The sequence below is a fragment of the Anser anser genome (genome assembly GCF_964211835.1).
Source record: "Anser anser genome assembly, chromosome: 24".
In the NCBI taxonomy this organism is placed as follows: Eukaryota; Metazoa; Chordata; class Aves; order Anseriformes; family Anatidae; genus Anser; species Anser anser.
In genome coordinates this window covers 5,503,174-5,518,859 of record NC_139745.1, presented here as the reverse complement: position 1 = coordinate 5,518,859, position 15,686 = coordinate 5,503,174, and the positions used below count along the sequence as shown (strand labels likewise).

General features: G+C 42.4%; 1 protein-coding gene across 7 annotated transcripts in view; it reads left to right on the top strand.

Annotated features, from left to right (window-relative positions):
- THRAP3 (thyroid hormone receptor associated protein 3) overlaps positions 1-15,686 on the top strand; it is a 34,182-nt gene that overhangs the window by 4,785 nt on the left and 13,711 nt on the right. For 3 of the 7 annotated variants that reach the window (XR_014575200.1, XM_083810357.1, XM_083810354.1), the window contains exons 2-4: positions 191-256; positions 5,963-6,048; positions 13,669-13,830. Coding sequence is in view for 5 of the 7 variants with exons in the window: in XM_083810357.1 (XP_083666483.1) it covers positions 13,694-13,830 (137 nt within the window). In the remaining 2 variants the exon portion in view is untranslated. Of the gene's footprint in view, positions 1-190; positions 257-5,962; positions 6,049-6,357; positions 6,917-13,668; positions 13,831-15,686 lie in introns of those variants that run through there. The other 4 variants (XR_014575199.1, XM_083810358.1, XM_083810355.1 and 1 more) reach the window with 2 other exon arrangements.

The following is a 15,686-nucleotide window of genomic DNA, read 5'->3' as shown; positions in this document are numbered from 1 at the left end:
TTCAGGGCTGTGGATGAGATCAGTTCCCTGAGTTCAGGGTCTGTGTAGTCACTGTCTGCTTGCAGTGGGCATCTTTGGGTGGCCTTTTCTACTGGGAAACAGTGTTGGGACGGACGGGTAAACTCAGAACCCAGTGCTGTGCTTGTCGTGTCTCGGTTGGTTTAAATTTGGTTTTTCCTTTTCTCCTTAGGTGAGAGCTCAACCGCTTCTCATAAAGCAACGTTCAGAAACACCATTGATGGGAGACCTATTCGAGGTACGTAACACCAAGTCACGGACATCCTTTTCCGTGTTTTTTCCCTAAGGTGACAAGACTCAGGTTGAGGTAGGTAATGTCCAGTGTTGGCTTGATAATAAATACGTGAATGGGTTTGTTTTTTGCAGCTTATAACTGAAAATTGCCAGAGCCCACGTTCTCTTAGGTTAAATGCGTGAAGAGTGTTAATCCCTCAGTACAGACCCAGTTTGGGGGCTGTGTGTTTCAGAAGGTACCCCAAATTCAATTGTTCTTACCAGTACTTACTGTTTCTTTGGGAGCATGACTTCCAAACTGTTTAAAGCGCCCTGTGGTCACTGTAACGAAGGAAATATTAGCGTATGTGGTGTGCTGGGTTCCAGACTGCGGGGACGAGAGCGAGCTGAAAGCTTCGCTGGAGGTCACGGTTTATTCCTCCGTTGCTGCACGGGGAGTAGCACAATAACTTCAATTATTCATGGCTCCGAATTCTTTTGGTTAACTCATTTGTGAATAGTTTTCATATGTAAAATAAGTTGGAGCATTTCTTGCTTCTCTTGCTCTTGGGGGTTCTAAAACTGCAGTCACAAGGATTCGTAGGCCCCCAACAGTTTTGACGAGGGTTCAGTTCACATCCAAGTACCACTCAAAATAGTAGGGCTGCTCTGTGAGGAAGCAGTTAGTTTTGAGTAAGATCTGAATTTTCTGCTTGTCTGCTCTTCTGTTCCTGGGTTGTGTAGGTCTGGGAGAAGAAAGCTGTTGAAAGGTTTTTCCCTTTTTACTATAGATTTTTTTTTCCCGTGTTTAACAGGAAATCCAGCTGCCTGACTTCTGTTACAAAAACATGCATGCTGATTTCTAATCAGCTTTTTCTTGGATATGTTTGCATTGAGCTCCATGTCACTAAACAATCTGAATAAAAACAGAAGACTTTAAGCTCAAGGATGCCTAAAACAGTTCTTAGCCAAGTAACTAATGTCAGAATTAGTCACCAGTTTACAGCTGGTCAGATTATTTGGAATGGGATTGTTCAGTACAGCAATCTGCAGAATCTGTCCTTTCTGGAAGAACCTGTAAATAATCTTCCAGCCATTCTATAGAATCTGCTTTTAATTATCTGAAAGCAGCGCTGAAACTTAATGCCAAGCTTTTTAAAATATTAGTTTAATTGTCTGAAAGCCCAGGCATACTTTAAGGAAAATCTTAATTTTGAAAGCAGATAGAGTGGAGAGAAATTGGAACAGCTATTGACAAACTGAGGCTTCGCTTGCCATGGCAGAATAATCGGAACTTTTTTCCCCCGAAGCGTGTTTGGCATGTATTGAAGTAGAACACACTGTTTTGAGTTGTTTTGTTTTTCGTTTTAGCAGTGTTGTCCAGGAAAATTTTCGCTGGGGAGGTTGGTAGGTGTACTTGCAGGCTTTAGCTTGACTTCTGACATTCATCTCCTGAAAACATACCCTGGATACTTGCTGTAGGAAGAGGAATCGCTCTTCTGCTCGTTACCTTAATGAAACTTGAACTGCGTGATTAGAAATGGCGTTTTAATTTGCAGTCCGCCGGGGCGGCAGTGGGAGCCGTGCAGGTGGCTCATTCTCCTGTCCCCTGAGCGTTCTGTTGATGTCGAGGGCCTGCTTAATGTTTGCTGCAAGACCAAGCCTTGGCTGGACGAGGAAGAATCGAGTAGAAAGGGAGGTTATTAGACTTTGATACCTGAGCTAGTGAAGTCAGAGTGTGCCTTCTGTACTCTGTGTGTTACCCCGGCACTTCTTGTGTGCTCTGATGTCCAGATACCTGCAACTTTTTTCACTTTTAAGTTCTTTTTTTAAGAAACTTGTGCAACTTCAGTGCCCAGCTTGCTGGTGAGCAGGTGTAGCGTAGCAAGGTTAATCTGTCGTGCTTTTGGACGGCTCTTTGAGAACAGGAGATAATTTGCTTCAATATATTGATATTTGTCAAACATGACTCATTTAGGAATATTATTTTCATCTTTTAACCTACTCTAGGCACCTTGGTAGCCAGAACTGCTGTGGTCATGTTTTATTTGCTCTTTGATAAAACTTCCAGATCTGGTTTCTTGCACTGAGATTAGGACTGCGATTTTTAGCTCAGATTTCATCGTTAAGAGCAATGTGGTTTTGGTTCAGCAATAAAACATGGCTGACACCGAGTATTAACGCTGATTTCCACGGAGGGGGGTGACCGTGGTTAATGGCTGGTTAGAAGGGAGCGCCAGATAAATCCTCCTGTCCCAAGTGGGCTGCGAAGCCAGTGCTGCTGCTGCTGGAGTGGCTTTCTGCAGTCCAGGCAAACTTTCATCTGCTCGGGCTGGAGGATCCACGGGAATTGGAGGTGCCACATGTCCTCTCACTAGTTTTTGGGGGTTTTGGGGTGTTGTGGCTGCGTGCTGCTGTGCGAGCTGCCCCTCAGCTGTGAGCAGCCTCGACAGGTGCAAGAGCCAAGTGCTGCGGGGACTGCGGCGAATTAATGCACGGGATGAAAAATAACCCTTTGGAGCACTTGCCGAAGAAAATAAAAACTCATTCTTTGCCAGATACGTGTCTAATAAACGACGTTGCTCTGATTTGACACGGGCATTAGGGTGCTTTTACTGAGAGTAGGGAGTCTGAGTGCAAGGGGAAGTGCTGAGCACCGAATTTATTACAAATTTATTTTCGGTGTGGTTTTTACATTAGCCCAGCAGCTCATGTTTGCTTATTTAACCAGTTTGTTCTCGTTGGTATCATTCGGTGTTCAGAGCGCAATTTGGTATCGGACAGTGCAGCTCGCATTCTGCAGCCAGGCATTAAATTGAAATGAGACCGTGCTGAAATGCGTTTGAAGAGACGCTGGCGGTTGTTGAGTTTTATTCAACGCTTCTTTGAGTTTCCTAACTTGTGTCACTGTATGTTAACTAACATTTGGTAGTCCTTACAGCACTGCTCTTGGCCAACTCTCCTGACATCCACAGATGCCGCTTACCTCTTCAACTTCCCTGGGGGATAGATAGATCAAAAATCACCACTTCGGTGTGTTCTCAGGGCTGTAAATTACAAGATCATGTATACGACTGCGTTTTTAATTGCTCGGTCAGATTTTCTGCCTCTGTTAGGCGTGGATTTCAGTAATTGCTATTGTTTAAGTTCACAAACAGCTGATTTATTGTTTCACTTCAAAAAGAACACAGGGCTGACTTTTCTGTTCATTTCAACATTTTCCAGTCCTGCTATCTTCCCAGAGTGCAGATTGGGAAATAGGGTCCGTGAGCAATCCATAATTTTTACCTTCTGGGATTTTAAACTTGCAAAGAGGGAGCTTTTTGGCTGGGACAAAGGCTACTGCAGTTTAAATGGAGGAACGCCTTTCAAATGTCTGATCCAAATGGTAAAAAGCTTGCTTTTGTAGAAAATGAAACTAACTTACTAGGTGGTTCTGTGAGTGTTTTCATAAGGGTATTTCTGGAGGATTGCTGTTTTCTGCAAAGTAGACTGTGTGAGATGTTTTGTAGGATTTTTTTGTTGTTTTGTGTTGAATTAACTAATCTCATTTGTGTCTTGGAGCTCAGGATTATGAATTGTAGACTTGGCTGAAAGATTTTTTTTTTTAATTATTCACTGATAATGGAGGCTATTATGAGCAAATCAAGCAGCAGTTCAGCTGTTTCTTCCTGAACTGAACATTTGTGCTAGTGGATGACAAGATGCCTAGGCAGGAATGTTTTCACTAATGAGGTAGTCTCGTTTGTGTTGGGTCTTACAGCAAAATAAACTATTTTTTTTCATTAAATGCTTGCCAGAAGGGAGCAAGTAGATTTGTGTTTTCCTACAGCAGTTCTATAGGACTTTATACAAAAGCTCTTACAAAATATTCAATATTTGCAACTTAATGTTTTGTAAATACTGTGTAATGAACTGAAACTGCAGTAACATATTTTGCAGTGGTGTGCTCCTTTCTAAGGTATGTACATAAACCATTTCACTTGTTACCACATCTTCCAAGTGTTTCTACTTTGTCTGTAACACACTTAAGTGCGTCTTCCAGGGACATACCTGCTGTGTTTTCCTCTTCGCTGGCAGGCTGGGGTAACGTGTGGTGTTAGCAGTCCCTAATGGCATGCCAAGGATGGAGAGATTTCAGCTGTAACCCTGCTAAATGACCGCTCTGTGCAGGGCTCTGGTGGTTCTGCTCTGTTCTAACATCTGCGAGAGGTCTGAAATAATAATGAGTGCTGCTTGAAAGACTTCAAAGAAGGAGTGGAGGATGGAAAAAGACAGTAATTAAAGTAGCACAGGCCAGTTGGAAATAGGAAACAAATTCCTGGAAAAAGGCATTGTGAAAACAAGAAATGTTCTTCGTTTGACCCACGTCTTGGCATATAGAAATGTTCTTTATAGTGTTCTGGGATATGAAACTCCTGGGCTATGGTTTCTGCTTGAGCAGCGAGCGTTGAGCACGTTTCCTACCTTTCTTTCCATATCTGGAAGAAAGGTTAGCTCCTAGTTGTTGTGTGTTGTCTTGGTTCTCTTTTTTATTGTAGTAGTGCTCTAAGATGAAAACCGTATTCTTCTACGGAAGATAATTCAGCCCAATCTTTAGTTGGATGACAAATATCCGCAGCGTATCGTAACGGGAGTTTGTGGTAATGTTGTTTGGGGAATAAACATGAAAACAGAAAACATGAAGTGTTTTCATCACAAAGCAAGAAAGAATGGTTATAGCCAATTTTTCCAATATCCCCTGCAAAAGGCCGAATGTTAGAGGCCTTTCCCCAGAAAGCAAGCTTTTTCTCTTTAACCCTAAAGACAAACACAACAGCATTAAAAAGTCAGTGATATGTTTTCATTTTGTTCCCCCAAAGTTGGTAAACGTGGTGTAGAAGACACTAAGCCTTGGAATACGACCTTCCCTCTTGGATGAGAGTAGGACCTGGTTGCCGTTTCAGAGCAAGAGTAATCTTCAGGTAGCCTTTGAAACCTTTTGTTGTTCAGGGAAATAAACAGAATGGTGTATCTTTGTAAGTATATCTTTGAACAGGTTTATTTTGTGGTTGAACACAGAGCAAATGACATTCCTGCTGGTAGCTCAGGGGTTTAATAGCACGGAGTCATTTATGAGGATCTGTTTACTGTTGTTTTCTCCTTAAAAAATTTACACCCCCCTAGCAGTGCACGGAGGAATACTGAAATATAATTATTGACCTGTCAAAGCTCTGACAGCTCACAGGGACTAGTGGCACCCTTTGAAGACAGTGCTATGCTGATGGATGAATTTGTCAGGAAAGCAATTATTTCTTTTGGCTTCTGGGTCCTCTTTAATGACATGGGAAAATACTGAGTCCCGACTCCAGTAAGACCGTACAAACGAGCTGAGAGAAACTGCTTCAGTACTGCTGTGCAGATGGAATGAAAACTTAGCATGTATGTAAGAGGGGATGGGATGAGGAGCGGGGCAGGCAGAAGAAAGGAGGAGGAAGTAGACGTAGAATTTGGAAAGCTTGAGTCTAGAAACAATGTTCTTCAAAACAGTCCGTGAAAGAATTCGTGGTGAAATGGGCAGTGAACTTCTGCAACTACATCTGCTCTGTTAAAATGTTTAAGATAACGGTGAGCGTTCTGGGTACAGATTTGAATGTCAGCTTACGGAAGCTAGACTGCTTTTGATCACTGACAGCAGTAAGTAAAAGAATGTAAATAAAAAGTGCTTCAGTGCCTTTTCTTCTCGTTTCAGGTTTGTTTCCTGATTTCATAACTTACAAAGCTGAGACAGTAAAAACTGACTGTTGAAGGGTGCAAGGTGTGAATCTGCTTGAGCAGGTAGGCATGCGATAGAAAATAAAATGTTCAAAGGTGGTAAAACTGCTTGTTCTGGAATATACCTCTCGATATCCCCTATATTCTGGGAGTGCAGCATGTTAAACCTTATTGGTTAAATTTTTTTTTTGGCTGAAGCATTGCACTGGTTTCAGTCGGTGGCCACTTGAAAAGCAGCATAAAATTTCTACTTAACTGTTCTGAATAATCCGATTCTGAAGCCTAGGTAGGCAGTGGAGGTGGCTAGCAGCAGTAGACTTGACAGTGCATTTTTTCCATTGCTTGGAGCGGAGTTGAGAGCTCGTTTTGAATTCTGTCAGAAGACATAAAACTGGTAAAACATTAACATCTCTGACACCGTTTCATGACAAAAGCTTGTCTTCGGGCAAAGTCCATTGAAGTGGCTTGGTAGGAGCGTTCTCTATTCCAATTTTTCTCTCTTTGAGCGTTATGATGGGTTGCAGCAAAGATTTAGAAATGGAGAAGGCAAACTTTAATTCTTGAAATAGCCGCCAAACTTTAAGAAATTTTGTCAGAGGATTCCAGGCTGCTGGTTCTCCATCTGGAAGCCCTCTGCGTGTCAGCAGGAGCAATCGTGTCCCTTTAAAGGTAGAGGTGAAGTCGGTGCCATGGGCAGGCAACTCAGGAGCTGGGAGCAGGAAGGAAATGTGAGCGCTGTTGGAGCAGGTTGCTAATGAGGAGTCTCCATAGCACTGTGTAAACGCTTCTGCTGTAGTCCCCTCTCAGGACCAGGCACGCTTTATCTTCTGATGCTTTGCACAGCTGCATCCCCCTGTGAGCTGAATGAGGCTGTGTGCATGGCTTTGGGGGCACAGCGTCACGCTCAGTGGAAAAACCTAAAAGGTGTAAGGTAAGTGAGCAGCCCCTGCTGCCTTCGCTGGTCAGCTTTGCTTCATTTACAGGTGTCTCTGTAACATCAGGGTAATTCTTAGCAGGTTTTATAAGAATAGATTCTTTCAGAACAATTTTTTTTGTTTAGGAGCTGAACATATTTTATTTCAGTAAGTAAATCATTAATTCTTAGAAGGACTAAACGTGTGCCACAGTATGTTTACAACTGCAGTGTTAACATAGGGGAGATGAAGTGACTCCAATGCTTGGTTTGTTTAACCTCTTGGTTCCCGATTGAGCATAGAAACTTGGTTTCTATTCTAGTAGTAATTACCTCATGTTAGGAATTAATCATCCTTTTGAAAATTGGCAAAGATTAAAAATAACTTCTAAGGCAAGGGAGCTTTTGGCACATGTACCGCATGTACCACGCTAGTGTTTGGCTAGTAAGTGCTGCGGATCAAAGTAAACTGTAAAGACTCTTAAAGAGCTTAAAGCAAGTGATACTTTTAAGGTCTATTTTGGGACCTTCTGAGGACTTACACCTCTTGTTAGTTAAAGAGGCTCAGCTTTAAAATTGTGACTTAAAGTGGATCATGTCTACTCTAAAAACAGTTGTCAAGCTAGCCCAAGGTTGGAGGGAGCAGTTCTCCCTTTCTGCACCTCTGTAATTGCATGACTGTAGATGTTGGTATTTACTGTTGGTATTTAGGGGAACTATTTAAAAAATAATAATAAAAAAAATTGTGTGTTAAGTTTTTGGACGGTATTTAGCTCTTTGTGCAATATAACATAGCTGTAATTGTGGGCTGCAAGCCACTTCTGCTGTGCTTTGTCAGGTCAGCTCTAACCACGTACTTTTTCTTGGAAAATGATTTATCTCAGAAGAGACACAACCAGGAGGAGCCGTGGTGAGAACTAAATTCTAATGGTACTGGCCTATTAAAATATTTCAACTCGTATTGAATTCAGGCTTGATAACATTAACTTAGAGCTGGTATTATGTTGAAGTGTAGCTTGTTCTTGAACCTCAGGGCTGTCATTTAATAGAAAGCCATCCTGAAATTACACAGTTCGTGGGATAGTTTTGTAATCTCCTTCTATAATGTAGCTTTTCCCTGACATTATTATATCAAAGCCCCAGAGGATTTAGTTGGGAGCAGTTTTATGATTTTGGGATGCAATTTAGATCATCTTCGTGCTATTCAGTTGTTCCTATTACCATTGTTTCTTCTGTTTTGTTTCCATGTTCTGGTTTAGTGTGCTAGGTTTTTGATTGGCTTTGGACTGTTTTTTGACTAGCTGACCTTGGAAAAGTTGCTGTTTCCACAGATGTATTTAGTGAATTAAAAGGAAATATTTATAAATGGGCCTTTCATACATTCTTTCCCTGAAAAATGACCATGCATAGGAGTGAACTTTGCTGTAGCAGTGGTAGTGCTTGTTGATTTCCCCTGGTGCATTTTTTTTTCTCCCTTAATAGAACAGGCAACATTAAATCTTTTTTTTTTTTCTGCAAACTTTCTTCTGTGGAATGATGTTAAAATACTTTAGTGGAATGGGTATAGCTTTGTTAGTACAGTGAAAGGGGAGAACGAGAACGTGTAACATGATCTTAGAAATAAAAACAAGCTTCCCACTTCTGGAAAGTACCAGCCCGTGATGAAGTATGGCCCTATTTCCTAGCAGCTGCCCCCGTGATCGGCATTGTGCTGTTCCTCAAAGCGCCTTGGCAGTCGTCGGAGCATTTGGTAACCATATATGTAATTTGGCTGTGTAGAGCAACTGAAAGTGAAAACAAGTCAGTCCACTGGAATTTCCTTAAAATGGATACAGAGAGAAGTGCTCAATCAGTCGTGTTTACATAGCTGAATGTCTCTATTTTAAAAAAGGAGGTAAAAAAAAAGGGATAAAATTCTAGTAATAGAATCCCCTCTTTTTTTTCCGGTTGCAATTCATCAGTCCTTTTTGCTGCAAATTGTTGATACCAATTCAGTGCTCAGCTAACACAGATCTCGTCTTTGCAATCCTCTCCTCGTTCCCAGAGCAGGGCCGCCTTCCTCCCGTTCTAGAATGCGGGGAGTGAGCGTTGCAGGGTGTTTGCTTCACAGATGCTCAGCTTTTGGCAGTTTGTTTTCCTCCTGCCTCTTTGTTCACTTTAGGATTTGAGATGCTTTTTAGCCATTTAAATAATTAAAGTAACTCGGCATAAACTCTGGACCGTCACAGCTACTATTGATCTTCAGTTTTCAATGATCTCATGGATTTGAACAGTGTTATTTTATTCTCTCCTAGGGCAGCAGAGGCTACGGACTTCTGCTTACTTAAATGAGCAGATTCTTACATGATCTCAGAGCCACAGACAGTCACAGCTTTCACAGGGACTGCTTTGGGGTCGTGGTTTCTCAAAAGTGTATTGAAAAGGGCAATTTAATGAGCTCATGACAGCAGCTCTTCACTTAACACTGGAACTATCATCCCTTTGAAGGAATGAATGTGTAGTGACTCCTTTCCAACAGACCTTTTCACCATGTTTTTGGCATTACCACGCTTTTATCATTCCTCGATGTTTTCTAAATACCAGTTAAATAATACTAAATACCAGTTAAGGCTCAGGCGAAGTCCAAACCAGCTTGACCTCGAGCATCTTGAAGTCAGGAATGTTGCCGTCAGTGAGGCGAGTTGTTCTGCGGGCTGCTGCGAGTCGCAGTGCTCTGTCCCTCCTTTCTTATGCTGGTAAAGTGCCCTACATCTGCCTGAACCCAGAAGCGGAGAAGTCTGCTGTCAGGGCCAGAAGTAGAAGCAAAGTCTTTACTTGTTTTTCTCTTCTGACTTTGCTGCGGCACTGTAGGACGGAATAATCACACAAAGCGTATCCTGAAAGAGTGGGCGCGCAAACCACGGCTGGCACTTCGGTGCCCAGGTCTGCCAGGCGTCTCTGCTCGGCGGAGGTGTGAGATTGATGGAGTGCAGTTGCTGCCTGCCGTGCCTGGGAAGGGGGGTGGAGGGTGAGGGGAAGGGGTGGAGGGTGAGGGGGAGGACAGGGCAGCTGCAGCTCGCGTAGCAGAGAGCCAGGCAGCGTGCTGGTGGAATCCAGCAATATTCAGTGAGTGTGATTGGATTGCAGAGCTGTTCTACTTCCTTGTGATAAGGCTTGCCAGCTAAAATTCAGCCTCCCTAGCTGCTTCTGATAAAGCTAGGAATTTTATTTATTTTTGCATCAGGAACCTGTAGTAGATTGAACTGGGAACTGTCAGGCTCCGAGGGTGATTTTTGCAGTGGTATACCTGAAACCGTGACAGCTCGGGTTTCTTTTCCATAGCTGCACTGCACGTAGGAGCTGCTGTTTCTCTCCGGCAGATACTGGGCTCGCTTTGCCATGACTGTAGTTGTGTAGCGTGCATGGTATCAGCAGCTTGCCTTTGTGCTTTCAGAGTGTGTATCGCAGCTGTCCAACGACTGCGTCTCCACCAGGGATCCGGTGACAGGAGAGATGCCGCTTAGGTTCAGTAAAGCCGTCTAATTTCAGTCTGTTCTGAGAACCCTGATTGCCATGGGAAGGTGTACATTAAAAACACTGGATAGATTTTTACTAAATGATCTTTTGGGGCTCTCATATGTATTCTGAGATTCCTTAAGTTATTTGAGAGGAGGATGTATCGTGATTAAAACTGAAGTGCTGATAACGTACTAGAACTAAATAGGCACTGATAAAAAGCCAGCTCTTAGTTAAGCATGTGTTATGTTTATTCAGTAATATATTTTTATTAATACAGTCGCAGTTGTAGTTTCTGTTTGATCAGAGAACCTAAAATTCCACCTCTGGATTTATTACATTGCACCTGGAAAAACAAAGACGCTTAAATCTTTTCTAGGCGTGCTGCCTCTACCTGGAGCTGGGATAACGTAGTGGAGGCTGATTTGGAACAGATTCTGGCAAAATCTGTTGGAGGGAAACGAACAAAAAAACAATGTTTCACGTTATAGGAAGTCTTAGTGACCTGCCAATGATGTCTTTGAGAGGGGGGTAGGTGACAAATCTTAAATAAGAGAACAAAATATAATAGCAAGTCGCCTTTTAGTGCACCGATTTAAAATTGAGATCAGATTTCCTCGCGGTGTTACTGGCAGCCTCCATGTAGCTCATGTGGGGGTTGCTTCATGTGAGAGTTGGTTCTGACTGCTTGCCTGACTCAGATTGCAGTCGGACGGATCTGCAGAGAAATGAATCAAACACGGTCAAGTACGTATGACGATCGGTCCAACCCTAAAACACGCTCTGCAGAATTACGAGGATCGCTTGCTAGCCCTGGGGATGTTTCCTGAGAAACCAAAAATATGTTAAATTGTAATCTGGAAGCTATGGAGAGTTTTCTTCTCCTGAAGTATCGTTTTTCATGCATTATATATAAAGTTCCAAAACATGAATGAAGCTGTCTACAGATCCCCTTTCAATGATAAGTCAGGATAAAGTGGTTTTTTTCAGTAACCAGAATTTTACTGTTGTACATGTGTATATACAAGCAGAACTGTAAACCTGTCATTACACCATTTTCCCCCCTTTGTCCAAATTACGTATGCAACATTTCCCTAACTTTGGGACTTTTTGCTAATGTAATTTCTTGGAAGAGATTTAAACTGCAAAGGTTTATGAAAGGATGTTCCTGTCTGCCATGTAAATATAAACGTTTCGTGGTGCTTCCTGGAAAGCCAATCCATTGCTTCTCTCCGCTCTGTGCTTTGTTTTTCTAATGAACTAATGTCTTTTTTTTTTTTTAATTTTAATTTGTTTTGCTGCTGGATCAGTTCCTTGGTCTGATTCATCAGCACAGAAGTAAGCAACTTCAGGAAGGGGATGAAGGGTTTTGATGGGACCTCTGTTTATGATTTGGTGATGGTACCACATGCAGTGCACGCTGGACTGTAGCTCAGCTCTTTTGCTTCCCGATTGCCTTACCCTCATCAAACTGCCCTGCTGCTGAAAGCAGTGCTCCTGTCTAGCCAGGAATTTGTCTGCTCCTCTGTGCTGGACCTGGGATTTACATGGTGAGGAGGTTGGTTGGGTTAGTGCATTGATCTCCTTGAAGTGTGAGGGATTATATATTTTTTTTTGGTGTTAGTTTTCAGGTAGTGATACAACTCGCCAAGTGCTTGCGCTGTTGTATAATCCAAGCCAACGGAAACAGCAAGAGCTCTCGCCACGCCACAGCGCGGTGTTGGGTGTCCTGATGGGATTTCAGTCTGCTTAGAGAGCAACGTGCTAAGAGGGAAGCACCTGCTGAAACCTGTCCAAAACCATCACTTGCTTTTCATGCAAAAATTGCGTTCTGTGATGAAGCTATGGTCATCTAGTAGTCTTGCTTCCCTTCACGTGAAGGAAGTAATTCAGGTGGTGGGGTGAAGTTGGTGGCCTGTTAACAGCAGAAGCAATTTATTTAACATTTGTAAATGAAACGTGGTTAATGTGAGCAGGTTTTCTTCTCAGCTCCACTGCCTGTGGAATTGCAGAGTTCAGATCTTGACCCTGCCCACTGGTGTGGAATAGCTGAGGATCCAGACAGCAGCTATCAGTAGCATGGCTCCCCTTCCCACCTGCTGCTGCTCCCTCCTGCTTCTAGGAAGGGAAATAGAGCCTGGGAACGTAACCTGAGGGGAGGGAGCACAGTTCCCTTCCTCTCCTCCAAGCCAGGGGCCAAAGCCTTTTCCATTTCAGCTGCGGAACTAAACTGAAACCAATGGGGAATCTGAAGCTGGAGCGTGTTTCGCAGCACGATCAACTTTTGAGTTGTAAGGAATTTTGTTTGTGGCTGGATACAGAAATTAAATAGGTCAGCTATTACTACAGTTTCAAAGCACTGCAAGTGCAGAACAGAAATGGCACGAGCTCTTCTGATCTGTCACTCTGGTATGTTAGGTTTGCTCCCAGCCCTTCGTGGAAAGGAGGTCACAAAATGTGGTTGTTCGTACCGTGCAGGGAAAGTTTGTGAAGGCCCCTGTCGGAAGCTCCCTGACAAAAAAATCTGACCAGTTGAAAGAAACACAGCAGTTTTAATCCTATCAAGATTTGTCCCGACCTTCAAATGTAAACCATATGCTCCGGCCCTTTATGTTAACAATTATTGTGGGTTTTTCTGTCCTGAATATTCCTGAATGTTTTTCTTTCCCTGAAGGTAAGAGGTGATGAAAGTCCTTTAGAAAATCTTGCATCTCGATACAAAGTTTTGCTTACAAGCTGACAGATCAGATAGTCGTGTAACTGAAAGGACTATCTGGTCAGAGTGTATGCCCTAAAATCACCTCTTAAGGGACTCTTGAACCTGTACCTGGTTACATTCCTGAAAATAACACAGATAATTCTTATGTGGTAGCTACTTTGAGTCACTTAATACTACAAGGTATTACCTTCTATCTTTAGTATTTGAATAACTCTGCGAATATTTGGAAGGACATTAAATTATTTTGGCTGCACTACAACTCCCCGCTGGATGATGCACTGAGCACAGCAACTGCGTGAACTGCACAGACAGGACACGTCTTGGATTTAACCTGAGTGTTCATAGCTAGACAGATCTGTGGAAACAGGGTTATTAATTTATCTTGGATTATTGTTTTTGTTTGTGATTCCTTCCAAAAATTACAGGAGAGTCTGGGGGATGAGAGAGGTTGGCAGATAAGCTTTATTTTATTTCTTCAGACTGCCAGATGTTGCCTGTTCTTTCAGGTCTACAATGTGACTTCATTTTTCAAAGATTATTTCGCTGTTTCCTTTAGGTGTAACTGACAGGTGCTTGCAAAGATGTCTAAAACCAACAAATCAAAGTCTGGATCCCGTTCTTCTCGTTCAAGATCCGGATCAAGATCTCGCTCACGTTCCTTCTCCAAATCTCGCTCGCGTTCTCGTTCTGTCTCACGGTCAAGAAAACGCAGGCTTAGGTAAGTGTGTGCAGCTCTGAAGTCTGTGGGTGTGGCTGTGTTTTTTCCTCCATCCTGTTCAGGTGGTTTGTCACTTAGTCCTTTTCTATATAAAGCCTTTGATTAGATTCTAAGGACAGATAATGTCCTGTGTCTTAGGTTGTTTCCTGCCAACCTGTACTGTTTTGAAGTATTTTCAGTGGACTAGGACAAGAAATTTGGACTAGTTCTTAGCATTGCCAAGTCGCTTGAACTCGTAATCTGGTCCCTGTAGCAAGTCTTTGGTGAACAGCAATTTTACTTTTCTTTTTAGATCTCCTTCCCCTAATAAGAGTGCTAGCAGGTACAGCACAGTTACATCAGAAAGTGGATTTGTTAGCATAGCTAATTTTGTCAGGGATGCAGTCTGCAGTGAAGTTGGTGCAGCCATTTTACGCAAGGCTGTAAGAGAAGACGTCTGTACTTTCCCTCTTCCTAAAAGATATTGATAGAAGCCCATGCCAAAAGGTGTTTTTCTGCGTTCTTCTGCAGTTCTTAATTACTGCTATATGTAACGTGTTAGCATTAGGAAAAGCACAATAGTCTAACCACATGCAATCTCTGTGAAGTTCTAGTTTCCTGTATTAAAGGGTGGCCGTGGTTAATGATGATGTTTTGAAATTGCCAAAGCAGGGCAAAGTACAAAAAAACTTGGCATTTCATCATGACTGACAACCTGTGTACACAGAATAATTTTAGCAGATTTGAAATGCTGTTGATCAGACGGGCGTTACTCCTCTGAGCGAGAGAGTTTGAGTGTGGGTTCCATAGAGCAGGGAAGGAGAGTTGGAAAGGTTTGTAACAAAGCATGCTCCTTTGTTTTGTTAAACATCTTGGGCTTTTTTAAGCTTTTAATGTAATTGATCCCAGGCTTGAGGGGCCTTTGCAGATGTTGCATGCTTTCTCTCTTGAAAATGAATCCAGGCGAGTCTTAATGTCAATTAACAGACACTGCTGTGAAAGGTAGGGGCAATTTTTGTGTTGCTATTTCCCTGCCCCTCCTGTCAATGTACAGGAGTCAGTAAAAACAAAATTCTAGTTCTGGTTGGACAAAGTAGAAGTTAATTTCATTGCAGTTAACTTTGAGAAATCACTAATGTGCATAGTAATTGTTGTTCTTACTTCCCTGAATTGATTCTGATCTGGCCAGTTAAAGGCTCGTTCCTTCCCTGGCTATCGGGATATCTGCTTTTTTCCTTTTCTTTTAGCTGAGCATTTAGCTGTATCTGGCAAAGACGTTCTAGTTGGACTGGGTATAATGATGTTCAGCTGCTTTTTCAGTGATCTCGAATGAATAACACTTATTCTGAAAATCATTAGTCTGTAAACACATGCAACTGTTAACAATTAAAGAGATTTTTAAAATACAGAGGCCATAATAAACATCCAGTTGGAGAGAGGAGGACATGACAAAACTAAGTTAGAGGCGGAGACTTCAGTCGAACCAAGTTCTTCGCAGAAGGAAGCTGGAATGCTGGAAAATACGTTGTCATTTTGGATTATCTGCCTTGCTGTGAAGGAACTTTGACAGTTGAAAACAAAGGCACCCTGTACAAACATGATTGTTTCCTCTGTGCTGCTGCTGAGTCTGCTTCTGCTTTGTAAATAACTTTTTTTTTTGGAAAAGAATCAATATGGAGGGGCTTAGTACAGGCAAGTCATCTTGTATGGCATTAGGATATTCTCTGAGGTAGGTCTAACATGGTGTCGTGGCATAAAAATCTCTTACTGTGTACCTGAGCATACGTCGTGAAAAGTATTTTACTCTTTCTTCTGGAAGCTTACTGTTTTCTCTAAGTTGCATTGCTCTGTCGGAGTCTGCCTACTGTTTCTTGCTT